General features: G+C 47.6%; 5 protein-coding genes across 8 annotated transcripts; 1 reads left to right on the forward strand and 4 right to left on the reverse strand.

Annotated features, from left to right (window-relative positions):
- The first annotated feature begins 2,769 nt into the window (after window positions 1–2,769).
- LOC130517568 (prosaposin-like) lies at window positions 2,770–6,169 on the forward strand. The gene is made up of 10 exons (XM_057019527.1): window positions 2,770–3,020; window positions 3,093–3,151; window positions 3,577–3,651; window positions 4,390–4,512; window positions 4,606–4,719; window positions 4,811–4,888; window positions 4,963–5,146; window positions 5,497–5,555; window positions 5,633–5,695; window positions 5,774–6,169. Exons 1-9 carry the CDS (start codon window positions 2,969–2,971, stop codon window positions 5,684–5,686), a joined length of 798 nt encoding a protein of 265 aa, XP_056875507.1. The 5' UTR covers window positions 2,770–2,968; the 3' UTR covers window positions 5,687–5,695; window positions 5,774–6,169.
- A 261-nt stretch (window positions 6,170–6,430) lies between these two features.
- Window positions 6,431–11,124, reverse strand: mat2aa (methionine adenosyltransferase II, alpha a). The gene is made up of 9 exons (XM_057019518.1): window positions 10,802–11,124; window positions 9,882–9,959; window positions 9,260–9,382; window positions 8,685–8,797; window positions 8,479–8,622; window positions 8,191–8,409; window positions 7,938–8,120; window positions 7,731–7,864; window positions 6,431–7,654 (listed from the first exon to the last, which is right to left on the reverse strand). Exons 1-9 carry the CDS (start codon window positions 10,893–10,895, stop codon window positions 7,552–7,554), a joined length of 1,191 nt encoding a protein of 396 aa, XP_056875498.1. The 5' UTR covers window positions 10,896–11,124; the 3' UTR covers window positions 6,431–7,551.
- Window positions 11,125–11,642: 518 nt separating this feature from the next.
- On the reverse strand, window positions 11,643–18,645 carry LOC130517559 (inositol polyphosphate 5-phosphatase K). Its single transcript, XM_057019511.1, has 14 exons — window positions 17,965–18,645; window positions 17,341–17,704; window positions 16,659–17,249; window positions 15,611–15,718; window positions 15,352–15,460; window positions 15,143–15,259; window positions 14,472–14,647; window positions 14,169–14,280; window positions 13,994–14,103; window positions 13,704–13,914; window positions 13,467–13,604; window positions 13,326–13,391; window positions 13,141–13,245; window positions 11,643–13,042 (listed from the first exon to the last, which is right to left on the reverse strand). Exons 3-14 carry the CDS (start codon window positions 17,243–17,245, stop codon window positions 12,578–12,580), a joined length of 2,304 nt encoding a protein of 767 aa, XP_056875491.1. The 5' UTR covers window positions 17,246–17,249; window positions 17,341–17,704; window positions 17,965–18,645; the 3' UTR covers window positions 11,643–12,577.
- Window positions 18,646–18,845: 200 nt separating this feature from the next.
- smtna (smoothelin a) lies at window positions 18,846–22,387 on the reverse strand. 2 transcript variants are annotated; one of them, XM_057019526.1, is made up of 9 exons: window positions 21,945–22,387; window positions 21,767–21,858; window positions 21,299–21,381; window positions 20,990–21,065; window positions 20,768–20,872; window positions 20,649–20,679; window positions 20,001–20,118; window positions 19,399–19,550; window positions 18,846–19,311 (listed from the first exon to the last, which is right to left on the reverse strand). In XM_057019526.1, the coding sequence occupies exons 2-9, from the start codon at window positions 21,801–21,803 to the stop codon at window positions 19,164–19,166; spliced, it is 750 nt and encodes a 249-aa protein (XP_056875506.1). In that variant the 5' UTR covers window positions 21,804–21,858; window positions 21,945–22,387; the 3' UTR covers window positions 18,846–19,163. The 2 variants fall into 2 exon arrangements, with proteins under 2 accessions (XP_056875506.1, XP_056875504.1); XM_057019524.1 differs by lacking the exon at window positions 21,945–22,387 and having other exon boundaries at window positions 21,767–21,936.
- Window positions 22,388–22,541: 154 nt separating this feature from the next.
- On the reverse strand, window positions 22,542–27,249 carry slc35e4 (solute carrier family 35 member E4). Of its 3 annotated transcripts, none has more exons than XM_057019520.1 (3): window positions 27,077–27,249; window positions 25,634–26,247; window positions 22,542–24,860 (listed from the first exon to the last, which is right to left on the reverse strand). In XM_057019520.1, the coding sequence occupies exons 2-3, from the start codon at window positions 26,226–26,228 to the stop codon at window positions 24,340–24,342; spliced, it is 1,116 nt and encodes a 371-aa protein (XP_056875500.1). In that variant the 5' UTR covers window positions 26,229–26,247; window positions 27,077–27,249; the 3' UTR covers window positions 22,542–24,339. The 3 variants fall into 3 exon arrangements, with proteins under 3 accessions (XP_056875500.1, XP_056875501.1, XP_056875499.1); XM_057019521.1 differs by lacking the exon at window positions 27,077–27,249 and adding an exon at window positions 26,870–27,035; XM_057019519.1 differs by lacking the exon at window positions 27,077–27,249 and having other exon boundaries at window positions 25,634–26,264.
- Between the last annotated feature and the right edge of the window lie 302 nt (window positions 27,250–27,551).

A 27,551-nucleotide genomic window follows, 5' to 3' on the forward strand; every position in this document is an offset into this window, starting at 1 on the left:
AAAAGGAAAGGCAGATGAGGTCAAACATACCTTGACTGTGTATGGGGTGGGGACAATGGGAAGGACTGAAAATAAAAGCTTTTTTGCTGGTGTTGATGTAAAACCAGGAACAAAAGGGTTTAACAAATGAAAAACTGTAAAAAACACAATGTGGCGTCACTGTTGACTTGACATAAATAACAGAGGTGAAGTCACCAAATAAGCCCCTCCCCCTCCTGGTTATTGTACCTGTGGCACCACAATAAAGCCAAAGTGCTTCAGATACAAAGATGAGTTCTGTTGTTTCCTCCTAATGAGTTAATCTAGAAGTTTTTGGTTGTTAATCCACATAATACAGGGTGTGACATCGTAAGACCAGCTGAAGTGATAAGGAAGAGCGACAGAGCTCTAGTTCAGCGGGACTTCCAGTGATTCATCAAAGCCTTTCAGGTCGTCGTGAGCACAGGTCAAATGGTTTTGAAACCGAGGCCTTCTGGATCACTCAACCGGGTCAGGGCTGCACCAACATGCTATTAAAATACGTTCCAGCGGTGCCCCCCTAAAACCTAAAGCATCAACAGAAACGCGTCCAGTTTCACCTTTGAAGCCGCGAAGCAAAAAGCAGAAATGAAGCTGCAGCGGCTGAAATGAGGCTGTTGGTCAACTTCACGGTTGACCAACAGCCTCATTTTAAACAGATTCCAAAACTGGCGGGGACATTAAGGTTTGGGGATGTTGCCTCAGAGGAAAATAGCAACTATGAAGGTGCAACAGCAAAAGGATTAAATGTAAAGACTACCTGTGTGACGCCGGTGAATCAATAAAGACATTTAACAGCTTTTTATGCTCATACAGGCAAATGCGTATTTCTGTTAATCCCTTCTTTAAATTTGCTCAAGCTTTAGCTAACAATGCAAACTGTTTAAGATCAAATCTTTATTGGCATGATGCCGCAGCAAAAACTCCAACCAATCGAATAAATTCTCTTTACTTTGCTCCCGCTTTTACTCTTTCTCTTTCTGTTGCGATAACGGGCGTGACAGCACCGATTGGGGTCAGAGGATTTCTCGTTACTGATCAATAGGAAACGGTTTAGCCTTAAAGGTTTTTCCCAGTCGCCGATTTTATAGTGAAAACAATAAACTAGCTCATAGATAACATGACCTGCTGTCATACAGGTTTATGACCTCATAACTGTGCTTCTGAGTGCAATCACGCAGAATATTTCTCCCATTGTAATATATAGAGCTTGTTTGAGCTCACTTGCATAACACAAGATGCTATTTAACAGAGAAAAGCAGGCTGAAGGAGGAAATCAGCCACAAAGGCTTTGACGACGCTGCCCGAGAGATTTCAACATTTCACATAAAGGAAACATCAGCATTGACAGTCTGATGAATGATAAACCTATCATGGAAATCTACCTTTTGTTGGGTGGCCATGGAAACACCCAGGGGTTGGAAAACCTGACAAACATGTACACAAACGCTAAAACCTTCAGCACCATTTATTTCCCTGTGATGTGTGTCAACAGGAAGGACAATTAGGTGTCGTAATGATTCTGAGTGACACGGAATGACAAGATACTGGCAGAAAGATAAAGGTCCTGGATTGTCTGTGACTGGAAAAGTGCAGACGTGCGATTATTAATAAAACTCGTAAAGATAAGCCGGGAAACAATTGACACACTTTTATAGAATTGTCTGGAACACAGACAATTGTTGAACGACATGAAAAGACAATTCAGATGTGAAAGAGTCAAACTTTGGTTTGCACGGTTCGTGTTTGGGTGTCTGTCGAGCCATTTAGGCCGTTTTCAGTGCGCTGGCGAGAGGAACGGACAGGAAAAGAGTTTCTAACCGAAAACCCTGAAAAGGTGATGTTGACAGTTCTGCTGTCAAAGAGCAAGAGAGGAAGTGGACCAGCGTCTCACATGACCGCGCCGCGGGGGATTAGAATACTGCAATAGCAACTGCTCACAGGTTTTGTAACCTTCGGCTGTGTCACAAAGATCAAACCCAGAGTCAGTGGGATGGTTCACTGCATAAATAATCACAACAATGGAGATAAATAATCACAACAATGGAGAAAAAGCAGATTTAATTCATTTATGCTCCGCAGCAGTGTGGGAAAGTGTGTAGCGCCACTCAAGCGTGTCCCAGAAGTGTGTGTGGGCATGTTCGGGTGTGTGTGTGTGTGTGCGTGTGTGTGTGTGTGTGGTGTGTGTGTGTGTGTGTGTGTGTGTGTGTGTGTGTGTGTGTGTGTGTGTGTGTGTGTGCGTGTGTGGGCATGTTCGGGTGTGGTGCGTGTGTGCGTATGAAGCACAGACAAGTTAAAAGCTTAATTCCTTTTTTCTTAGACAGCACGACAAACACGACCCTGATCTGTTCCTGTGAATGTACATTTCACCCGTCGTCACATTTATCGTTACTATGGCGACGGTTTGATAAACGGTCTGTAAACCTCGACTGGAATTCATTGATTGTGACTGTGAGAGGAGCTGCAGGCCGTAGGAGAGCCCGCACACGGCCCAGGACCTGGAATCAACCCCAAAACCTTCTTGAAGGGCTACTGTAACCACCCACCCAAACAGGAAGTGAGCCTGTCAAGAACAACAGCCACTCTGACCCCACATGTGTTCCTGGAGCACCAGGCTCGGACACCCGGATTCACAGCTAAATGCTTTGGGGTGGGGGGGGTCGACGACCCGGTACAAAAGACATTTTTGGTTGTACTAGAACACAGAAGTCACAAAGCAAAGCGGCATATTTTCATGATCTATCGCGGTATCTGGCAATAATGGGGCCTGTGAGTTTCAGCTGCTGCATGAGGAACTGGATGTGAAACCTGAATAATATTAGCCGAGTGTTCACCTGCCCGCTTATCACGCCTGGCTGCTGCTGGTTGGCGGGCGCTATTTAAGAAGCTTGAATAAAAGCTGCACAGGCGAACCCCAGCGTGCAGACCCGCTGGCCCGACGCGACCCAGGATGGCTCTGCTCAAGCGCGCGCTGCTGCTCTACATCTGCCTGGAGGCCTCCGGTGAGACTCTAACAGGTCCAACCACCACCACAGTCTCACATCCTTGGTTAAAAGTGAATGTTTCTCTTGTAGCCGTGACTTTGGCTCTCAACCCCGAGGGGCTGCGAACTGTCCTCGACTCCCCGGCAGCCGTAAGTTTTCTGGTCTTCCACTGTTATATTTGCTCAGAACGTTTACGAGCAGTTAGCATGACGCTAAGATGAAGGTCAGACTCAATAGTCAGTAAAATAATGAAATCTTCAATACAAAGTGATGTTTTACCTTAGGAAATCCTGAATTACATTAGAACAAACATGCTTTCAATGTGTGCATTGACGTGTCGGCGGTGACTCCGAAGGTGTGACGATGACTCTACATTATTGTGATTTTTACAGTAAGTTGGCAAAGCCGCACACACAAAGATAAATCTGTATGAGGAATAAGGAAATAGTGATGTTGACCTGGGGCTGAACATCAAAGGCACAAAAATCAGGAAGTTCAGAAATGAAGCTTCTGCATTAAGAGCGCAACTTCTGGTTTTTAACAGTCGAACTCGTTTGGTGGCTTTTGTCCTCAGAACGGGGACGTCTGCCAAGACTGCACCCAGATATTTGAGCTCCTCTCCGACCTGCTGTCCAACACCGACCTCCAGGTGGGTTCACCACAGCGGCAAACACATTCCAGCAGAATGTTTGCTCGCTGATATTATTATTGATGCCGGGAAGGTGGTCATGAGGCCGAGAGCAGCGCTCCTGGCCTTATCTCCAACGCTGTGGTGGGAGCGTTCTCTTTTACAGACTCACGTACAGAACAGTCAACCCCCCCCCCCCCCACACACACACACACACACACACACATACATACATGCGTACACATTATTTGCCTCTAAGTTTCAGGAAACTGAGCCACTTTCACTCAGGTGGTTTTAGTTTATTGACCGAGCTTCAACATCCTCATTCCCATCTGAACTGGTTCAAAAATAGAATAAAGTAAAAAGCAAAAATAGTCAGATCTTAAAGTCTTTTTAAAGTTTTTTTATCTTTCATTTTGTTTCTCAGAGTAAATTTAAGGAATTAATTTAGAGATATGTGATTGGCTGGGAGGGGATTGGGGGCGGAGCCTCTTGGTCATGAAAAGTTTCCCTTAAATGGACATTTGTGAGGCCTGAACAACGTTTGTTAATAATTAATAATTAATTAATAATTAATTCACTCTCTCTTATGGTTGACTTAATAGACACTATTAAGTAACTGATGTTATTTTAAAAACTTTATTACACAATTGTTATTATTGCAAATAATATCACTTAACTCTAAAGTCCCTCAGAGCATCTGGCCTTTGAATGTGGTTGACAGTGGAAATTCTCTGAATTTGATTTTTCTTTTGATAGAAAAAGGTGATGGACGGGATTGAAAACCTGTGCACCCACCTGCCTGGAACTCCAGCCAAACTCTGCAAGGACGAGGTGGAGAAGCTCTTCCCGGTGGCCGTCACCTTTTTAACCACGGTGATGGTAAGCGTGTGGGATGACGTCATTTGAATGACGTGGTTAGTCAAATAAATGAGGGTAATTAAACTCACACATTTTTCCTGTCCTTTTCTCTAGAAACCATCGGAGATATGCAAGGCCATTGGGCTCTGCAAAGGCTGTGAGAGGCTCCAGATTATGCTCCGGTATCTCAAAAATGAGGCCTTACAGGCAGCTGCGGGGCAGGAGAACGTCAGTAAAGCACCGCTGAGAAGAACATCGGGGGCCAAAAGGTGCCGGCTGACGCATTTACCTGATTCCTCTTTTTGTGTCTGACGCTCAGGTGCAAACTGAACAATGCAGCTTCTGCCTTCTGCTCGTGAAGACTTTGGAGAACCTGTTGCCTAAAGAGAGGACAGAGGTGAATCTCACTGCTGCAGCGAGCACCAACCGGCAGTTACAAAGGCGCCTCACGGTTCTGCGTGTCTCCCCCAGGGCGCCGTGATCGACCTGCTGGAGGAGGTTTGCAATATTCTGCCCGCGTCCTACCGCAGCCAGTGCCAGGCTCTGGTGGGCAAGTTCAGCAAGACGGTGCTGGACGCTATCCTGAGCTACGCCACCCCGCAGGCCATCTGCGCCCTCCTCCAGATGTGCAAAGGGCAAGAGGCGCCCCTGTTAGGTCTGGAGAATAAAAATTTTTTTAAAAAAAACATTGATTTAAAAACAATCTGATCAATCTAAAATAATGCGTCAGTTTAAGCGCAGTACCACACAGTGACCACGTCGGCCACTAGAGGGCAGTGTTGCGTTATAGAACTGATGGTTATAAACTTAAAATGAGACGCGCAAATGTTCAGTTCTCCCCCAAGTGTAATATGAATCATATCTGCATTTTTTAAATTTAATGCGTTATTATTATTGCCATGATTACTCATGAAAAAATACTATATTACATATACAGGGAATTTAATTGGAAAGATTCAATTATTAATCGATATTTCTGGCTATAATGACGTTTTTCTGTCTTAGATCCGTGCACTCTGCCTGCCTACAGGTGCAGAGACATTAAGACCGCAGTGAAATGTGGAGTAAGTGAACGATTGCAAAGGTGGAATGTTTTTGACCTGTTGAATGCTGAGTAACATGCCGAGTTCTGCCCACACAGACGGTGTTTTACTGCCAGAAGTTTGCCTGGAAGTACGCCAGCAACACTTTTTAAAGTGGTGAGGTGGGTCAAAGATTTCAGAACATGTGGAGTTTTTGAAACGATATATATTTAAACTATTTCTAAATGTTTTATTTTTAGGGTGGTATCAAGAAAGGCCCAACGGTAGTCTTCTCTTTGCTTAACCGCAACTTTCCATGAAGAAATCATTTTCTAATTCTTTCTTTTTGCTTTGTAGATAGTCTGCTTAAAGTAAAATAAACTGGTGAAGAAAATTGGATTTTTTTTAAGATCAGAAAAAATGTTGAAATAAAGGCTGGACTGGGTGAGAAGGCTTAAAGTGCTCATTTGCGAAAATGAATGTTTAACATTTTGCATGTTTTTGAATGGACATTTATCCCACAAATAGATCGATTGTTTTTCTCATTTAATGTGTGCTTTTCCTCTAATTTTCCTTTAAAGTCTGAATCATGGGTCAGTAATTTGCTTTTGTGGCATTTCCTGTGGAACTGATAATAAACTAAATGAATTCAACAAGCATGTGGTTTATTGGAGGGATTTAATGTATATTTTATCCAACCCTGCAGTATTATTTGGTAAGAACTTGTAGCGGTAGGGTGCAGATCACGACAAAGGCACTTTTACTGACTTGATTCTCAATACACGTAAAATACAACTTTTAAAAACAGCAAAAGGAGACGGTGTAAACAGACTGGTTTCTCCTGTACAATGCCCACCAATCACGTGTCTCCCCTTGAGTTAAAGGATAAGAACATGGTTATTCTTTATTAAAAAAAAAATAAAATAAAAAAGAAGAGAGAAAGCCGATTCACGTCACAGGATAAAGATCCACGTAGCTCATGTGATACCCGCGATGGGCACAAGATGGCGCCATAGTTGCTACACAAATCAGCGCTGCAGCGCAAACACAGGTTCAGGTCCCGGAGGTACGTTCAGGAGCAGGGGAAATCAGGGTGTGGCGTCAGATGGTTTAAGACAGCAGATCTTTACAATATCTTTAGTTATTTTCAGGATGTGAACCAATGTAGAACTTTGGGACAGCCAAACCAGAGCCAGGTCAACTCCAAATAAATATTGATCACGAAAAGGAAATTACCCAGGGGTTAAAAATGCTACACACCAATTAAATAAATTAACAACCCCCTTCCCCCCCAAACACAGAATCGAAGTAACGTGCAGAACCAAATCAAGAGATGTGAACCCACATTCCTAAAGCGTACCCAGAGAAACCACAAAACAAAAGAGTTGAAACAGTGTCGTACATTCATTAAGTTGGCTGTGGCCTGAAACTGAAAACAGTTTCAAAAAGGGAACCTTGGCATCGCTCACATCTCCTTGTTGGTCAAACCTTTCATGACCGTCAGTCAGTTTCAAGCAGTGTTGCTATGGAATAAAGGCAGTTCCTTTAGCATGAACCTGGGTTTCTCTGAAGCCACACCCAGGGTCACTTTCAGGAAGACGCCCCGCGCTGGAGCCTTGCCTCTACCTTGGAATATATTGATATTTAAAAAAAAGAAAAATACAGAGTACGGGAGTGATTTCACAATGCCCCAACAAAACCACCTGGTCCTTAGCTGCTTCTGACATTGAAATGGCTTAAAGGGGCAGCACAGACAGGACAGAGAAGGACGCAAGGAGAGGATGCTTGGATTCCATTAAACTACCATTTAAACAAAGCCTTTCAATAAAATCGATGAACTTAGACAAAGACTGCTCACACCAACAGCTAATCCGAATGGCGTGAAAGACAAGGTTACAGTACATTCCTTTTAAACGCCTGAAAATGGAAAAAAATCTCTCATTTCCCTGGGAGGTGTTACATGTGTGGGTGGGTACGTGGATGTTTTACAGTAGGACACCTTTAGATGGAGAGGACGAGAGGAGGAGGCGGCTGGATCTTAAAACTTCAGCTCCTTGGGGACCTCCCAGGAAAAGACGCCACGCCCAAAGTGCCCATAAGCCGCGGTGTCCTGATAGATGGGCTTCCTCAGGTCGAGGTCCCTGTGACAGAATTAACGCGCATCAGCATCCATTATGTGCAGCTGCACGCTTGTTGGATTAGAAGTCTGCAGGATACCTCACGATAATTCCTGGGCGGAGATCAAAGTTCTTCATGACGATGTCCAGTAGCTCCTTCTCGCTCTTCTGGGAGGTTCCATAGTGGAATATGGACACAGACAGTGGATGGGCGATCCCAATGGCGTAGGCCACCTGAAACAAGCCCAGGGCGTCATTTCATACAGGCAGACCTCCTCCCTACCTGGTGGGAAGCGCGTGCACTCACCTGGACCAGGACGCGTTTGCAGAGACCAGCTGTCACCAGAGACTTGGCCACCCAGCGGGCAGCATAAGCAGCAGAGCGGTCCACCTTTGTGTAGTCCTTCCCTGAGAACGCCCCCCCTCCGTGGGCACCCCAGCCCCCGTAAGTGTCAACGATGATCTTACGCCCAGTCAGACCAGCGTCGCTCTAAAAAAAAAAAAACCCCGACGCTGCTCAACACAAGCACTTATTTAAAAACAGCTGCAGCTTGGCTCACCTGAGGTCCTCCGATGACGAAGCGGCCGCTGGGCTGCAGGTGGTAGATGGTTTCGTCATCGAGGTAGCGACTGGGCACCACCGCCTGCACCACCTGCTCCTTCAGGCTACGTTGCATCTCGTCCAGACTGACCGCCTCATCGTGCTGCACAGATACCACCACGGTGTGGACGCGCAGCGGCACCATGGCGCCACGATCCCGCCTGTACTGGACAGTGACCTGAGCAAGAGATTGAACGATGAATTAGCCCTCGCACACGATTCCGCGGAATTCGTTTTCCCGCCTCACCTGCGTTTTGCAGTCAGGGCGGAGCCACCGAAGCGTCTTGTTCCTGCGCAGCTCTGCCAGCTTCATGTTGAGCTTGTGAGCCAGGACAATGGTGAGGGGCATGCACTCCTCGGTCTCGTCGGTGGCGTAGCCGAACATCAGCCCCTGCGGCGTCATCGCCGTTAGCAACACGTCTGGCTCAGGTCACCTGCCACAGGAGCACCCACCTGGTCACCGGCTCCCACGTCCTCCTCCTTCCGATCCAGGTGAACACCTTGAGCAATGTCGGGGGACTGCTGCTCCAACGCCACCAGCACGTTACAGGTCTTATAATCAAATCCTGCAAAGATCAAAGACTCACTGATCAGTCCCGACATCTACACCGAATGCACGACTTATATTTATGACTGCTGAGTAAAGTAAGAAACGTATCTCCAATGCTAAAGAACCCTGCTACTTGAATGCTAAAGCAGGTTTAATATGATTCAAGAAGCCGCCTATGCAACATTCCTTTAGGGTGCAGCCAGGCCCTTTCTTCTTTAACATACACCGATGCACTGAAATGATAAAAATTCACGAGATATTCCAGCCATCTGGTTCTCCTGGTAATTATTTAAGCCCCGCCTACATACAGGCAGACCTCTCCATCTAAAGGTGCCCCGCCCACATCAATGTATCAAATGTTGTTCCAACAAAAGACCAGTCATCACCCAACCCTGCACAAGAATTCTAGCACCAAAACGAAAATGAAGTTGAAAACGACATAAGACGGGGACGAAGTCCTCGTCCAACGCTGCGGTACCTTTGGAGGAGTCGTCGTAACCAATATGCTTGATTGCATCCCTGACAATCTTCTGATAGTCAACAACAGCCCTGGAGGTGATTTCCCCCACCAGCAGGATCATCCCCGTCTTAGCGACCGTCTCTGAGGACACGAGGACGGGCAGGGATGAGGACAGGGTGACAAACAGATCAATAAACACACGGAGACAGTCATCGAACGCTGTGGAGACAACGTAACCTGAAAAATAGAAACCCGTATAACTCGCAAAGCCAACGTGTCACAACAGGACAAAATATCTTTGTTTCCACGCCAACACGCATCGACGTCACGTTGGAGCTCGGCAGCAACCGTCACAAACAAGCGTACGATCAAAAGGCTGCGTGTCGAGATAAGTGGGGAAGGAGCGGTGTCCCGGTGGGCCGCACTCTCGGCAGCACTTTGATGACCAGAGACGACAGAAAGAGGGGGAATTATTTTCCTAAAGAAAAGATAAATCAGACCGGATGTCTGATGTCGGCTCATTCAGGAGTGGGGTCCATCAAAGTCCTCTCGGAAAGACAAATAAGCAGGAAGATTATGAACAAATAAAAGCAATCAAGTGTAATTTAAAGTGCCTGAAAGAAATGAAACCATCTCCTACCACATGCTACTTTAGCGTTGGGGTCTTGCTCCAGATGTGCGTCCAACACGGCATCGCTGATCTGGTCACAAATCTTGTCTGCAGAGAAAAACATTGTTTTTTTTGGTAAATAATTAGATCGGGCAAAAATGTAATAAGGTTCATTATGCGGTTTTTACTGAACAGACTGTTAGAAGCCAAGTAACCTTACATTTGCGTGCACCTGAATGTAAAAACCTGCGCGTCCCCGTAGAACCTTAAAGTACTTAAACTGATGACTGGTGTGGCAGCATTCCACGTGTCTTACAGAATACACGCAAAACAAGTACAGATTTGCTTAAAGGCCCCACAACCAATTAGTAAATGGCTGAGACTAGATTACCCCAAGATCAGCAGCCCCTGCCGCTCCCTGCCTAAAGTTAGGATCAGTATAAGCCTATTACCTGTTGAAAGGCAGCGACCCCACTTAAATGGGGAGAAACAGCAACGTGCTAGAAAAGAAACCGATGACATCTGTGCAGATACAATGGGTTAAATACAGAGAAATCACCTGTCGGTCCAACACTGGAGCGCTTTGAGGCGATTTATCATTTTAGTCACAAAGGGAAACCAAAACTGCAGTCAATGAAACTAAAACTTACAGATTGTATAGTGTGTTGTGTCGGTATAAACTGGCAGACAACCAGTCCATATTATTGGTACTTTAGAAGTAGTCCTAACTACCTGTATGCGTTTGGAACAAGCCTTCCAAGGTGGTTTGACTGACTGATTGACTGTTTAGATTAACCAACCTATAGAGTCTTTCATATGCAGCAGCTGCAGAACGACCTCAGGACCTCTGAGGACCTCTGACGTGCGTCTGATCGGGGCTAATTAAAGTGAAACCGAGCACACGGGGCAGCAGCGCAGACCCGACCCGACCCGACCCGACCCGACCCTACCTGGGTGTCCTTCTCCAACTGACTCCGAGGTGAAGAGGAAGTAGTCTTCATCAGTCGGCGAGGTGTCCACGAAAGGGTTCGGCTGGCCGCTCATTTTGTGTTGGTGCGGTTTGCGGCGAATTAATTAGCTGGTAGGCTAATATTAGCTGTCAAGGTGCAGGCTCTCTCTCCCTCACCGTCCACTGGAGCGGCACGCAGGTGGACCGAACCGAACAGGCCTGTTCGCGGCTTCGGGACCCCGGCGATATAGAAAGTGTTCGGCCGAGCCGTTTATTTATGTGGCAGAACTCCCAGTTTGGTGAATTCCAGCCATGACTGTCAGCCAATGTTGTTGTTGAGCACCAAACACGTGGGCGGTGGTGGGCGTGGCCTAGCATCAAACTGAAACCACCGGAAGCCGACAGCCGACAGCAAACCAGTCATTCATTCATTTAACGCCTTCAAAAGAGGCGAAACGTCAGTTTAATTTGAAAACAGATTATTTACTGTCTTTGACATAGGTCATTTTTTAAAATTGTGTAAAAAAAAATTGGAAAGTTACGTTTGTTGTGTATTAGTTACTTGATATTTACTTTGAGTTTCAGCTGTACCTTCTTGCACTTTTAATTAAAAACTGTTTAATGCACCCTTGCAGTTCACCCCAAGATCAGCAAAGAAATCTAATCATCCATTAAAAATGTAATAATTCCACCAGCTTCTTGTGACCTGTACCCTGGCAGTTTAAAAAATGTTCCCCATATCTTTTCTTTGCTGTTTGGATAAATTCTTGCTTAATTTGTGACACATAGGTTGTGTTAGTGGTTGGCTTTATGCTGTCAAAACATTGCATAAACATCAAGTCTTTCAGATCTACAGAACAGGAACTTTATTCACAAAGCTACCAAGATAAGACAACATTTTATGAGATGAGTTGCTGTCCTAGTCACACACGTTGTCAGTAGGGTTCTTAATAACTCTTGTGATAAAGCGCTCATGTCTATGCTAAACACAGAACATTTTATGAATGGTCAGGGCTCTCATAAATTTGAACCTTTTCACCATCACCAGCCACACCTGACATTTACCAAGCCTGAGAATTTATTGTTATGTATCATAAATCAAGTAATCAATGGGAGTGTGACGCACTCCAGTTATTAAGACAGAAAACAAATGCAGGTAAATATCGGCCAATCAGAAAATAGCACTGCTGTATCCAAGTAAGATACAGTTAGACCACAGGGACGCAAATGGAAGGGGCGCCTTATCAAGGGGGGTATCGTATTTCATTTGCTCTGTTTAGCGAAAACTGCACAACATACTAGTGTTATATTAGAGGGGAAACCATTTCTGTTTTTTTTTTCCAATATACAGCCCTTACCCAAACACAAATGTGCACAAACACACTGAGTTATGAAACCAACAAGAGATAATGTCTTCTTACATTAAGCTGACTCTGTCCACCCATTTTCTGTTTGATTCTATTCCATCCTTATCAGGGTCAAGGCTGTTCCTGGAGCTGGTGCTCTGTCATTAAAGGGGGGGGGGCAGGACTCAGCAGACATCAGGAAATGGCTGGGAATCAAACCCAGAACCTTCTTTGCTCTGAGGTCACTCATCCCACCACTGTAACATCTTTACTCTGACCTCCATCTGACATTCACTGCTGTTGAAATGTAATATCACATTATGAGGTCTATAAAAGCGCTTGTCTGAGGTCAAATGCAGGAATTGAAATGATGCCCCCTGCTGTCATTTTGCTCGTCTAGTACTGCAAACTAAACAGTTGGTGTTGACATTCTATATGTTGTTAATTTCTCCCGTCTTCCCCATCTGCTTGACCCCTGGCGGGCTAACCTGTGCTGGTCGGTGTTCACCTACTAGGGCAGCAATCAGGGCTTCAGGGGCGGTCACACCGCTGCCCGGAGACACGGGACTGCGGGGGCTGAGAGTGGGTGACTGCACAGCATCGGGGGAGATGAGCCGCTCTTTTTTGGCGGCGGAGCACGGCGAGCGGCTGCGAGCCTCATTCTCTTTGGAGCGAGGCGAGAGGCTGAGGCCCTGCAGCGCAGGCAGGGGGTTGGAGGGGAGGGCAGGGACAGCAGGGCTGCGGCTGCGGCGGTGGCGGTGGTGATGATGTTTACCGGTTTTGGGGCTCGGGCTGCGCGAGTTTGGGGCCAGCAGAACTAGAGTGCTGTCATCTTCTGAGCTGTCGTCTGAGCTGTCGGAGCGACAGGCTGTTGGACTGTGCAGTGGAACCCTGATCTGAACAGAGAGGCCACAAATATAGCATATAAAACACATCATTTCATTTAGTGAAAGCATTTTAAAGTAGACGTCATTCACTCTATTATATTTCTCACCAGAACTGGTGCCGACAGCCCAACAATACTGTTAAGGCTATTGCTGTAATAGCCCAGTATATATTCGCAGTCATCTCGCGGTAAATCCTCCTCTGAAAACGTCACCTGCCAAACAAAGAGAGTGAAAGCATTTAACAGTGACTTTCGGTGAGACTCAAATAGCACAAATGTATTTTAGCGACTACCTGTGCAGCAGGTTCTCCCTTGGCCCATGTGTAGGCTTGGTAATCTTTGTGATGTCTGAATCCGACCTGCGTGGAAGCGGCACGTGGCTTTAAACAAGGACAGGGCGGAACCGGTCAAAGAGGGAATCATTTGAAGATTACCTTGTATATTGCTACCCAGTCCCATGAACTGCGCTGATATGTTGATGCAACAGTAAATCTGACAGTAGCATCTGAGACTTTATACCACTCCTTGTTCACTTGGAGCTCCACTAGGGGGGTGTCCACCCTAAATGGGAACTAAAATACAGAGCGTACCCATCACATCTATGTATACATATATTTCACACGCTGTAAATCTGCATTAAGGTCAAGAGATGTGTAAAAAAATTAATTTACATGCAGTGAAAACGATGCAGAAACAGGCTTATGGTCACTGATGGTGTAGCCCATGTGACTTCTGTACAAGTGCTGCGTGACTTTAGTGGCACCACCCAACCAGGAGGTGAGACCACGTTGCAGCGCTGCATTGTGGGTAGGAACAGGGGAGCCCGTCCGTCGAAGTCGCCAGAGGATGCGATCCGTCCACGCAGGTTTCCTCTTTTTAGCACTGAGAGGAGAGCGAGAAGACCAGATTTCCACTGTTAGGAATGATGCTCCACATTTCGGAGGACGGAGGCAGGACACACCTGGTGTCGTATGTATGGGTGCCCACGTCAAACTTGTACGTAGGGGGGAAGCTGAGCTGGCCCTCGTTGAAGCCTTCAAGGATGGGCTCTGTGATTTTAGCCATGTTGAGCTGTGGAGAACAGAAGGTTGCAGGAGACAGAGACGATCAATCCGATTAAAGTGCAACCGTCTCACCTGGTCTCGCTCCCACAGCAGAGGCAGCTTATTGCTGTCGATGGCACATTTGACCACGTGGATGTCGTAGTCTTCGATGCGGAAATTCAAATCTCCGAACCAAAAGACAACACTGCGGGAAAGCAACACAAGGACTTTAAAGTGGCACGGATTGATGTGCGTGTCCTGACAAAACTGTGACTAATTCATCCCTCATGTCAAAAAGCGGCTAAAAAAGTTCATATGAAAGAACAGAACGTTTAATTTCACTTGTGGGTTCTGGAAGATTCATCACTTCACATCTGTGGGACTGATGTTACCCACTCGTGGTCCAGCACGCCACTCGCAGCGCCGCCATCAAACTGCTGCTGTTGCAGGATGCTCTCAAAATCTTCCATCCGCTGCTCCAGGTTCCTCATGTGAGCTGGAAGGTGACAGTTCAGAAAGCACACCGGGTGGCCGAACACTGTCATTCTCGCACTGACGCCTCCTTTATTGCCCTTTTAGTGACAGCAAACAGAGAAGCGGACCCTTATTAAAGTGGGAAAACAAGTTGATGCACCCTCAACCAATAATCCTGCCTAATATTAATGTGTAAATAGATGCTTTTTTTTTCATGTTTGGTGGTAATCCTGTTCAACAACAGGAGGAATCAATAATACGTGATGGGCGACATCCGTCGGGTTCATAATTTAATCACGGCGTTGATGCTCCTGAGCCACAGAAGCAGACAGCCAGACAGCCTGCTGCTGCACTGACCTCAAAGAGAAGGAGACTGCACCATAGCCGCAGCAGCGGCGGCGGCGGCGGCAGCTGGGGATGATGCTGACACCACATGGGAAGGTCACAAAGCGACACATACACCCAGACGTGCTTCAGCCGACAGCGGGGCGTACACGCACCGCCTCGACACGCCACCCTCTGCCGACGCCACAAATTTCGCAGCGCAAACGATCTGACAAGTCCGAGTCACTGAGTCGATGCACAGCACGTACCCAACACCCTCCCAGACCCGTCCGTGTGCTCTGTGTCTGCACGCCTCGGAGGAATGGAAGGTGGCGGTATTTAGAGAAAACCAGCAGCAGCACCCCTTGCATACGTTGGGATGCCACCTAAATGAGCAGGAAGAGACAGCGGTAGCTCAGTGGTGGATGGTGGCAGAATGCAGGGTTAAAGCAGAGCATGTGCCTCACTCTATACTGACCAGAACATATCCAGATGGACTGAGTGTGTCCATGCAAAGCTCACTCCACTGGTCTGAAAAAAGGACATCCTTCAGCCGCTTATTTATCATGGAGTTGACTTCCTGGAATCTGCGCAGAGAAGCAGCATTAACAGTTGAATATTTCAGTCAGACAGGCACTGATTTGTGACAGGAGGAGCAAAATAAACACAGATGACTGAGTGGGCACGTGCATCTGTGCATCTGGCGCCGCCAAGTTTGCGAGGGAATAGTTGCTTACCCGATGACAAACATGTCAACGTTCCCCTCAGAAACACTCGGTCCAAACAGAGAGGCGATGTCTTCGGGCGGAACAGCTGAACCCACGTTCCACGTGACAATGTGCACCCTGCAAAAGGACAGGAATCAGGGAAATACTGCATTCGCTCCAAGTTCCACTGCAGAATCAAAGAGGACATAATCTGTGATGTAATCCTCTGGTGATCAGCACTGTTGCTGCTTAGAGGGGGAAAAAAGCACAATTAAGCACCCCACTGATGACTCAGGTGTGTGTGTGTGTGTGTGTGTGTGTGTGTGTGTTTGTTACCAGCCTACGAGGTCACAATACCAAAAAGATTTTGGTTGGCGTATCCTCCCACTCCACACCCCCAATGGACACTTAATATAGTTGCTAACTCTAACTAAAATACTTTTAGTCGCATACGTCCATGACCGAAACACATTCAACAGCCATTCAGAATAAATTAAACAATGATTCCTGACCAGAGGGGAGATTTATCAATCAAGATCAACCTAAATATATCATGATCGTAGCAGGTCAGGGCCCAGAGAGCAGCGATGGTCGATGTTTTAGCATTTAGCAGATCACAGGCTACACAACGGTGGATCCACGTGGATCCTCGTGGATTTGTGAGGACTATATCTTAAAAATTGCTATTACAATACTAGATCCACAAAAAAAAAATCACATAAATATGTTTATGTTCGTCAGTCTGTCCTGTCTGTTCCTGTCTTCACCTCTACTACCGATCCCCACGACCGGTGTGTGAAGACGTACGGTCGCACCTGAACGAGCAGGCGAGTCAGACTGGCTCTTCCTGCAGGTTGGTTCGCCCCAGCGGGGGCAACTATGACTCAGCCTTCTGTTACTCATCATAAAACAGGAGGGCTGATGTGTTGTAGGTAAATTACTTCAACGGTAAAATCACTTTAAAATGTCCTCCTGAATTTGCAAGATCATATTTGCTACATTTCTCCACCGTGTCCTATTTTTCCAAGCTTTACTGATCAGATCTGTTCCAACGTCTCCTCGCAGATGAGTCGCTCACCTGAAATCGTTGGTCTCCCCTGACCTGTCGGACTGGACCTGTGCTGGGCTCTCTGGGGAGACTTTCCGCTGTTGCTGGGGACTGAGGCTGGGTGGGGGGCTGAGGGTCGCAGTGGGACTCAGATAAGGCTGACTGGTGGGAGTCTGGGGGCTGTGGAGGCCCAGGGGTCTGCTCAGAGGGAGAGAGGTCTCTGTTGGGGAATGTGGTAGGACGGTGGAACCCTGAGGTCCTGGGATGCACGGTGGGACGGAGCGCTTTTCCTTCGGAGGGTCCACAGAGGACCTGGTGACCTTCGGAGCAGGTTTGGTTCCAAGAGCCGTGGGCCGGGGTCGACTTATGCTCGCCAGGGCTGCTGGAGCGGAACCGGTCTTCGGCTGATCTGCCTGTTGATGCGTTAACTTCAGGGATTCAACTGCAACCTGATTGGGACTCGATTCAGCCTGGAGGCCTTGAACAGGGCCAATAGGTGGTGGTTCCTGGACCATGAGCTGCGGTGGTAAACCCGGACCAGTGCTGATCACTGCACAGGGGCCCAGTTGCCCTTTGGATCGACAAGGATCAGTCCTGATTTGGCGTCTGTGATCCATCCGCCTCCAAAGATTACAGTAAAAATTGTTGCTGGTAAATATAAACCTGCCTTTAACAGCAACCGGTAAGAATTCAGTTAATATGTAATCAGCACCTGGCGGCACTGGGCTCCCGTCACACGTTCCAAATGTTGAGGAAGAACAAATATTTAATTAGAAAACCCAATAAGAGGAAGTGTCACCAAAGAAAAGAGAAAACCCTCCAATTATTAAACGGAAGGGCTGTAATTGTGCTGCAGCTGAACTGGAACCAGCACTTAATGTTCCACCAGTCAGCTGAGGAGCTAACTTTGGTCCTCCGTCCTGGATTATATCATTGTTGCCTGGCAAACTTAATTAGCCCCTGACCCTTTTACAGAGACGGAGAAATGTCACCAATTAAAACTCATGATGTTCCCTGTTTAACCAGGACCTGGTGCTCCAGCCTGTCTGGTCAGATCGGGACAGTGTCAGCAGATCCTGCAGGTCACAAACAAGAAGACGACTCCTGTCATTGTTTTTAGCTCCCACAGATATCAGACACCTGATCAATCATTCATTCATGCAAATGTGGATCAGGTTCCTGGGAGAAGAGAACTGTGTCCAGTTGGTCCGTTAAACTCACTTTAAAAGCTTGAAAGTTAAAAAGAAAAGAAGCAAAAATTCCATTTTTGTTGCTCTGTAGATAACACGAAGCTTGATTATTAGGATACAATCCAAACGGGCTAGAGCGTTCTTACCTTTCCGGGCTTATTTATTTATTTATCTTGCTTCTCTGTTTCCAAGGTGAACCGCAAAGGTGAGTCCACTAATTCACGGAGCGGAGCAGCATCATGGCAGTCGGCGTTACTGGGATCTGACCGGGACCAGAGCTCCGGCACTGGCACCGTCCCCACACCCGGGGACAGGGGACGCTTTCGTTCCGGTGCCGAGCGCGTTGGGAGGGCTGTCAGGACAGGCGTCGGTCCCGCTTCGCGAGCGCGGACTCCCGCAGCATGCTGGTGCGCTGGACGCGGTGCAACAGCCGATGCTCCTCTACCGGGCGCCGGGTAATGGCGCAGATGTTGTGGACGCAGATGTGCACGGGTCGGTCATCCTGCACCTCCTGCACACCGGCTGCATATAGACCCATCACCTCCTCTCTCTCTCTCTCTCTCCCTCTCTGTGACGCATCTGCCGGCATATTGCGTCAACGATTGTGCGTGAATTGATCAGAAACATCGATACCCTAGTTAAATGGCAATCGGAGTAATGGATGTGATGTGAGCAATTATTTTTCTTATTGTGACTGTCGCTTTTAATGGCACGACATATTTAGGGCAATAAAGACAGAAATATTTCTGATGTCATTTTTTTTTCTATTTGATGAAAATATTAGTAAAATATCTGCGATTAACAGACGCAACTCAGGGCTGTGGCTCATGGTCAACACTGTTACCTTAACAGATCTCAATATTCTGGAATTTAGCAGCTACAAGCTATAGATAAAGGAAAAAACTCCAGTAGCAACATACAATATTGGATAAAAACCTGAAAGGTTGCTCCTGGGTGGTGAAACCTCGGGGTGGGTGTAAAATAATTGAGTGGCTCTTCTGAAGAACATCCAGCAATGAACAACACATGCAAATCAACAGATATTTATTAAATGTGTCTCTAAAGCTCACGCAGTCCAACAGCATCCTGATAAAATTAGTCCCCGTTTTTAGGTGCTGACGGGGATTATTGCAGATGTGTAATCTGGGTGGAATGCACTGATCCTTGGGGCCAGCTGTCCACCGAGAGCACCCATACTCGCTGCTAACACACCAACATCTGCTGTATGGAGCAGTTACATTCACGCGTGGCAGCTTTCGCCTTCAAAAATGACAACGTTCAGTGCGTGATTTTAGCTGTCTCCCATGTTCTGCATGGACAGAATTAAATGCAACATTTAAGGTCCCTATAATCTCTTTTTGGTCTTGACCAGGCCTTTCTCCACCAGGCTGCGGTAGAACTCTTGGATGTAGGTGTAAACGCACTTCCAGTCGGGCTCGCTCATCCGCACCAGGTCGTCGGGGTCCAACAGTGGGGGGCAGCCGGCCAGCCTCCTGCGGACACACAGACGTCACGTGGAAGCACGAAATCATGCCCGGTCCAGGTGAGATGGATTCTTCACATTAGGACTAAGAGCTCACTCTGCGGTGCTGAAAGCCAGCTGGAAGTTGTCTCTGGGCTTGTAGGGGTTGAGGGTCGAATACTCAAACGCGTCGGGGAAGAACCGGTGCACCAAGGCACAGAAGGCTATGCCATCTTTCCAGCTGGAGGAAAAGTTCTGGATGTTGACCCCCTGTTTGAGAGCAGAAGTGGGTTCTTAAAAAACACACAAGGAGCCAGGAGCTGAGGGAAAAGGCCCTGATGCTTGTGGAGGAAGCTACCCAGGAATACTGGTATTTTCCAATAGGGTCACTTCTCTGGCTCTTCCAGCAGGAACTGGAGCGGCCAGATGGTGACGCTTGGTCTCCTCAGCCTTCGTCTTAGCTTACGGGTGGAAAAACGCAGCTCTACGCTACAAGTAATCGTCTCGGAAAAACAGTGAAATGTTTTTATAGTTCGACCTTAAACGAAACGTTGAAAGTTTCGTGCTTCCTTCGGAGATTTAATGCGATTTGGAGGATTGGAGGAGCGTAGTTAAAACAAATGTCAAAAGACAGAAGAAGATCTTCAAGGGTCCAGCACAGTCTATATATTTAGCAGCTACAAGAGGGCAGTAATTCACCCCGAGTCGCTCCGTATTTACCTCATATGGTTCTGTTTTGGCTCTGCACCAGTCCAGAAGCATCTGTTTGACATTCTTAGCATTGGGTACAGCTGCAGGAGGACATTTCTGGACCGAGGCTGCAGACGGACTGGCCTGGCTGTGGAGGACAGACACAGAGGAGGAGGAACGCCTACAGAACCTACAGAAGAACTGAGAGGAGGTAGCAAAACTCCCCCACATGGACTGTAACGTGCCTCCTCACGGCCTCATCTGTCACTTTTTAAATATTTTAACAGTGAAATCAACATCTCAGATGAAAGTTAGAACTAATGAATTCAGTGTTATGAATCCTCGTGAAGCTGGAGCTGGCAGATGGAGATCATGAGGACCGGCGATTGCGTTATGTAATCTGAGATGTTTTAATGTTGGGGGCCATAAAAGTGCGATACAGGACTCATAAAAACAAACCTTTGAGTTCTTTTTTTTAAAGCCAAACACTTGCTCCCATTGTGCTCCTTTCCTACCAACACCTGTTTTGTTTATGGAAAACTTTTTTATTTTAATATCCTTGTTTTGGAAACTGAAAATATCCGCCTTTGCAAGAACAAACTAAAAACTCATGGTTTTTTTTGAAGGATGCAAAGGAAGCGCACAAACATGCAAAGTGAAAGCCTGACGCAGACTCACCCCCCCGCTGGCGGAGCCGGCTGCCCTGGCTCTGCAACAACAGACACATTATTGCCGTGTGGTTTGAGTAAAACACCAAACGTAATCCACCACACGCAGCGGGACCTCCGTCAACGCACTCTTCGTTGCCGTCTGCTGTCTGGCCGCGGTGGAGCCTCCACCTTTGCTCAGGACCTGCTCTTTCAGATCCTGCTGCCGGGACCCTCGTTCCTGCTCGCGCTTGTCTGTGGAAACAGGGGAAACGGAACGTCAGAAAGGAGCCGAGAGGAGGATCAAAAGAACGCCGTCTTTAACCGACAACTTAATTAAACTCTTGCAAAGGAGCAAATGAGAGATGTGACCTCTCTTCCTCTTCAGCAGGTCCCTCAGTGCCGCTCGAATCAGCCGTCTATCTTCAAAATCTGCTGCCGTGTCCATCTGGAGAGATTAAGAGACGGCAGCTCTAAAGTATGGCTGCAAAAGACTTAAGATTCCTGAAGAGTATTAAAAGGCCTGTGTTTAGGTTTCAGTATGAACTGCATAAAATGCAATCAATGAGCAGGATTTTACTCTGAACGCACAGATATTCGGCAAAAACAAATAAACACCTTCAATTTGGACTTGTATTTAGCTACAGGCCCCTGAGTGAAAGTCATAAATCATGGGCTAACCATCTTGTTGAGGACCTCCTCATCCTCAATAGCAGCCAGTTCTTCACTGCTCAGTTTTCCAGCTGAAGCTTTTGACTCCATGTCTGCAAAGAAGCGTTGGATCATCACACTGGTGGTAAATACTAAACGACACATCCACTCTCTTTCTGCCCAGTTTTCTGGTAGGGCTACTGAAAGGAGACGAGGTAGAAATCATTATTATTGTTTTTTGGCTCATGACACCGTGATGTTTTTGTGAGGAAACACCAGCGTTCTTCTGCTAGAGAGCAGCCTGGAAGTTCTAAAAACAGGTACAAATATAGTAATGCAGGCAAAGGAGACCGTTTGTGAAAGGCTCTGATAACAGCTTTAAAGTATGCACACAGTCATGGTGGGAACTGTGCCTGGAGGAAAAAGATGGCAAAGAAAAAGTGAAATATGCTGAGTGAGGACGGAAACTGGTGGCGACTGAGGCGTCGTGTCACTCACCTGTCGTTTGGATGCAGACTTTTGGCGTGTTTGGCATTAGGGTTCTTTCAGTCTCCAGCCCACTGCTGTCTCCTCCACACAGAGTTGTCTGGCTATGAGAGCGGAGGGTTGACATCACCCCTCAAAACACAGCGCTTCATAAGGATGCATGTTTGGAGAGAGAGTGGAGGTTGCTTACGTTCAGGACCCAAGATGGGAAGAACGAGGAGGAGGAGGAGGAGAAGACTGTGTCACCCACAGCAGTGTGGGAGATATCATGTAGCCTTTTACAAGGATTTTTAAACCCAAGTGACAGTTTTACATCTTTACCCATTGTGAAGATCAGCTGGTGGATGCCTTATACAGGCAAAACAAAATCCCCAATAGTGCAACTCCTAAATGTAAAGTAGCAGGGGGTTACAAATGTCCCCGCACACATATAAATGTTAACAAAACCCGCCGTTTACCTTCAATGATTATTCTAAGTGAGAGAAGCTTAAAAGAATGAGATGAATCAGAAATGGGACAAACTGCTCCACCTAGTGGCCGCTGCTCATAACTGCATTCACAGTGAGCTCACTGTGACGTCATCTTGCGTTTTAAAAAAAACAAAACAGGAATTGTATAATCTTTACCTAACAATAAATATACCTCCAGTTCTCATATTATAAATCTTCTTCTGGTATTTTCTGTGAAGTTGCATTTCCAATAGTCATTACTGTTACACACAAACATTGTTTGAGAAGTCGTTATGATTTTAAATGTGTTATGAAAGGACAACTGGGCGGTTCGCTGGTACAGTGGATGGCTTGTCAGTTTATTGTCCTTCAAGAAACAGACAGAGGTTTCACTTATATCCCCTCCACAGCAGCAGCACTGCAGTTAGCAAAATAACTGACAAACCCCCCCAAAAGCACTCCTTTCTCCTCAACGTTCTGCAATGTGGCACAAGCAAAAAAAATAAAATAAAAATCATAAATACAGAATATTTATTTACACCCAACTAGCTTTGTTAGTAAACCAAAAGCAGGACGGGACGTCTCAGGGACAGCGTCTCCAGACCGCCAGTGCAATGACTAATTGACCCCAAAGACACAGTGATTGTCCAAACATCCCAGAACTGAAATGATTAAAAGGAACATGCGTTTTAAATGTCTACACTTGTGTGTGACAATATTGCACAACAATCTACATCACGCGTCTCCAGACACGACGTCCTTGATATTCTGAGGTATTCCGTAAAGAGAGGGTCGCCTCTTTGCTGAAAGCATCACAAAATCTAGAATTTCGCTTCCAAGCAGAGCAGATTTCTGAGGCCAGGCTCAGCGGTCATGTGACCTTGGTGCTAAATCGGCGACAAATGACATAAATATAGCAACGTGTGATGAATGGCACAGTTGTCTTTCACCCAGTGGGTGTCTTCCTGCTGACAGAAACAGAAGAACAACATTGTCAACATTTCAGACTCTAAATCCAGGGCAGCAGACGTCCTGGGACAGTTTTGACGTTTCAGCTGGTGCCTCTTTATCGGACTTTTGGACTCTTGTGTGAATTTCTTAGTGTCATTAGACAACGAGCAGCTGAAAAATGGTCGTGCCAAGTATAAGGTTAACAACCAAAAAAAGTCTAGTGGTGTTATATATTGTATATGCATGAAAAAGTCACTTTTAGATCCAGAAACACAACGATGAAAAAATGAAAAAACAGTAGTCGTTTAAACCCATTCACATCAATAAAATTAGGTCTACAAAAGTTAAAAGGAAGGTTTGTCCAGCAGAGGTCAGGTGGGGATTGGGATTAAATGAAAGCAGTTCCACGGCGTGAGGATTTAACAGAGCACAGTTTAGGGAGCAAAACGGGAGCTAAATTTAAATGGAACTCCTTGGAGAGCGTGTGAACTTATTAAGAGGGAACACAATGGCGAGCTCAGTGCTGCGGCGCCTGGAAATAAGTGGAGCTGCTCTGCAGAGGCCCTCACATTAAAGCCTGAAATGGGAAGAGGCGCTCAGCGCAGGACTCCGTGGGAAAAATGTGCTTTAGTCGACAAGAAGAGGCGCTTCGACACACTGAAATGTTAGTGCTTCTCTGTAACCTCCTGCCTCAAAACCCAACCGTGTGCGCGCTTTAAGAGCCTCTCACTGAATAAATAACAATACTTAGCTGCCAAAACCTCCACCCCCTCAGCTACGAGGGCCAGACCACGTCTGGGATCTTCCTATAGTTTAAGTACAAATTGTGCCGGTCAGATTTGAGAGGACGTGGCGCGAGCTCTCTGCAGCTTACAGCATCTGTAACAGTCCAACGCATTGATAAGATCCTGAAAACGGGTTCACAGTGGAGTTGTGTGAGACAGACACCCTATATGGTATCAGACAGTTCGGCGTGCTCGGGCATGCACGCCGTCCTAAAGGCGGTGAACGACCCATTTACAGATGGATGGTTTTTTAGAAAGGCAACTCCTGACTGCAGACTTTAGTTTGGCATGGAACATGATTGGCACAGTGAAGAAGGGATGAAAGGTTTCCCCCCGTCCCAGACGAGGGAACGCTTCTTTCTTCTACATTCATTTCATTCTCCCCCCTTATCGTCCCAGCTCAGGCGAACTTGTCCTTGTCCTGCAGCCTCTGCTGCTGGTGCGTCGGCTCGCTTGCGTAACCGTTGTCCGCGTCCCCGCCGCCGGCCGTGTGAAAACGTCCCGCCGCCGCGGCTTTGACCTTGCGGGCGTCCAGGTAACCGATGATAAGCTCGGAGTTCTGATAGATGAACATGCCGGACAGCGTCAGCACGGCGCCGGCGCAGCTGAGCGCGGAGAGCTCGCTGCCGAAGAGCAGCTGGGACAGCAGCAGGTTGCCCACCACGTTCAGGTTGCCGAGGATGTGGAGGGTGACGGCGGAGGTGAGGGAGATGACGCAGCAGCTGGCCAAGTTGTAGAGGACTGAGCCCAGGCAGCTGAGCAGGATGAACACCCACAGGCGGCGGTCGTAGTGCAGCGGCCACTCCAGCAGGGCCCAGTTCTCCAGGGCCAGAGCCGCCACGGCCAGGATGCAGAAGCTGGGGATGGACATCAAGTAGAGCAGGAAGACGGAGTTGATTTTCTCCTCCTGAAGCAGGATGCCTGAGCAAACAGAGGAGGGCAAACGCGACAAAGAGCTCGTCAGTGCGAGGAACAACGGTGAGCCACCAGGCTGAGCGGCGCCCGGAGCGAAGCGTGCGCCAGCCCAGCGTCCGACGCAGATGCCACTCACGTTTAAGGCGACTGAATCCACGGTTCCTGCGGGTTTTTTTAGAGATTAATGAAGTAAATTTTGCAGACAAGTGGAACAAAGTTTGTAGAAACTGGATTATTGTCGTTTTTGGCGGCCTGCACTCGTTTATTGCGTGTTGCGCAATTTTTAATACGGGGGCTCGTTTATTTTTAGCCCTCTCCCCCTTCCCTGGTCCCACACGGCCTAATCCGACGCACGGGGGCCAACGTGGAGGACATTCCTCTCACAATCTGGTTTCCTGAGAGGGACAGAATATTAGATTAAAGGGGCGGCTGATTATGTGACGCCAGCGTAGGAAATAAAGCCGCCTTGTTGGGTTCAGCCTAGAACGCGCTTGTACGGTGAATCTGACCGTGATACCGACAATCACAGCTACTCCGGATCGTCATGTCACCGGTCTACGCAGACGCCCGATCCGCTTTTTCTCTGGAATGAACATGTGGTGCTGGCAAAGGAAGAGAGGGGGGGGGGCAATTACTAAGAAGTTCCAGTAGTGAGACTAGCCACTGGGAAATACAAAAATAACCCCCGATGACTGTGGCGGCTTTACAGTGTGGACCGCGGTGAAGGGTTTCCACGGCAACGCCAGAAAACACAACAAAACAGTGTAAAAAAAACTCACTCTGCTGAATGGATTTGACGCCCCTCAGCATGGTGGCGGCAAACACAAATAAACAGCCGGTCTGGTCGAACTGGACCTCCCCCATGATGCTGAAGGAGGCGCCCAGGCAGATGGGCATCATGGCGGTGTACTTGAGGATGTGGTGCTGCTTGCCCAGCACCAGCGTGGAGATGGCCAAAGTGAAGATTGGCGTGGTGGTGTAGATCATTTGTGCGAACGACAGCTGCACGTAGTTCAGCCCCATGTTCCCGAAGGCGATGCTGGCACAGAACGTCAGACTCAACATGAAGACCTTACATTTAGCGCTGGGCGTCAGGTCCTGCTCGCGGACGCCGATGTGTCGGACCACCCGCAGCTTGATCAGGCCGTAGTCCACCACGATGGCCGTCAGCATGTGCAGCGCGGACAGCAGCAGGGGGTACCTGAAGTTGAACACGGCAAATATCCATTTGTTGAGGCTGGAGATGGTGCTCCCGGTCACCAGCCAGACGACAACCGCCGACAGCAGGTGGAGCATCTCTGCGGGGGGCCTCCGTCGCCCGCCTCTGTCTTCCAGGGTCGCCTCTCGCTTGGTGAAGCCATCGGCGCTGATCATGTTCGGACCATTGTTCTGTCTGTAATGAAAACACATTCTGAATGCTTCTTCTCATCTCAACTTGCAACGGTCCGGGAAACCGGCGCGTTTTCTCTTATAACCCCCCCCCCTCCGAAATTAAATCATCAGCGTTGAGAAAAGCTGCGTTTCCTCCGCGCCGCCTCCGAAGACACGTGGGTCTGTTATGCATGGCAGGCTCGTTGTGTAACGTATCCTGGGTGGGGAAATGACAAGTAAAGGCTGACGGGCGGACGGGGGGAGACCGGACCGATGACGCCTTCTGCACGACGAGTAGCGACACGCCGCTCCAGCGGGCAGGCTGGTAATGACGCACGGGAAAACCAGCAGGGTAGTAAACAAGAGGCTAAACGGGGACTCCGCCGCATGTGGCTCAGTCTGCATGTAACGAAGAGCTCCTGTGTTGTCATTTTCTCCCTCCAACTGGGTTTAAATAGCCGTTCCTTCACCGCCCCATGATGACATTTCACAGCACAACAGGGTCACAACAGCCGCGCTGCGCTGTCCGTGAACACAACACCCAGGTTCATTCATGACCAGCGATCCGAATAAATCCCAAAAGCTAAACGCGGGGAATTTAATCACGCCTGGGATAAAGAGAGCGAACCGTTACCGGGACTGACCTGACACTTGAAACCGGACAGCTGAATATGTCTTTGGGGTTGTGGTGTCATGCTAATGTTAGCTAACAAGGAGGCAGCGCGGCTAAATTCTGGTGTCGCAGGGCGGAAAGGAAATAATAAAACGGTTACTTGGCGCGGCGCTAGCATCCGTGTCTATACGGAAGGTCAGACACGCTCGATAAGTCACAATGATAACATTTTTTTTACCTTGTTATTTAACGACTTTCTTGACAGCACCGCGCAGCATCCACAGAATCCTCGGTCACGCTGCTGTCAGTCAACGCACCGCGGCGAGCGCGCTCCTCTGATTGGCTGGTTTCCTTCAAGGGCGACGCCACTAAAAAATATAAACATCCGGTCCCCAAAGGCTACCTTTATGACCCCAACGCGATGGTTTTCCTCGGAATTTCAGACGTTACGCCTCCAACCTTCTTCAAACCGTACTGATGCACACGCTGTGATGCGTGATAGCAAAAAACAAACAATGTGTTCTGTTTTTTTTTAGAATGCTGTAATTCATTTACACTGGTTTGTTTGAACTCAAGGACTCTCCAATGGCAAAGATGGAGCCTTTGTCTTGGGATGGCTGATCATGAGTCAGTAAACACAGGGGACAGCCCGCAGGAAAACAAATATTTGGCTGTAACGAATGGGGAAAAACAACAACTACATGTGTTGCCAC

The sequence above is a fragment of the Takifugu flavidus genome, chromosome 20 (assembly GCF_003711565.1).
Source record: "Takifugu flavidus isolate HTHZ2018 chromosome 20, ASM371156v2, whole genome shotgun sequence".
Lineage (NCBI taxonomy): Eukaryota > Metazoa > Chordata > Actinopteri > Tetraodontiformes > Tetraodontidae > Takifugu > Takifugu flavidus.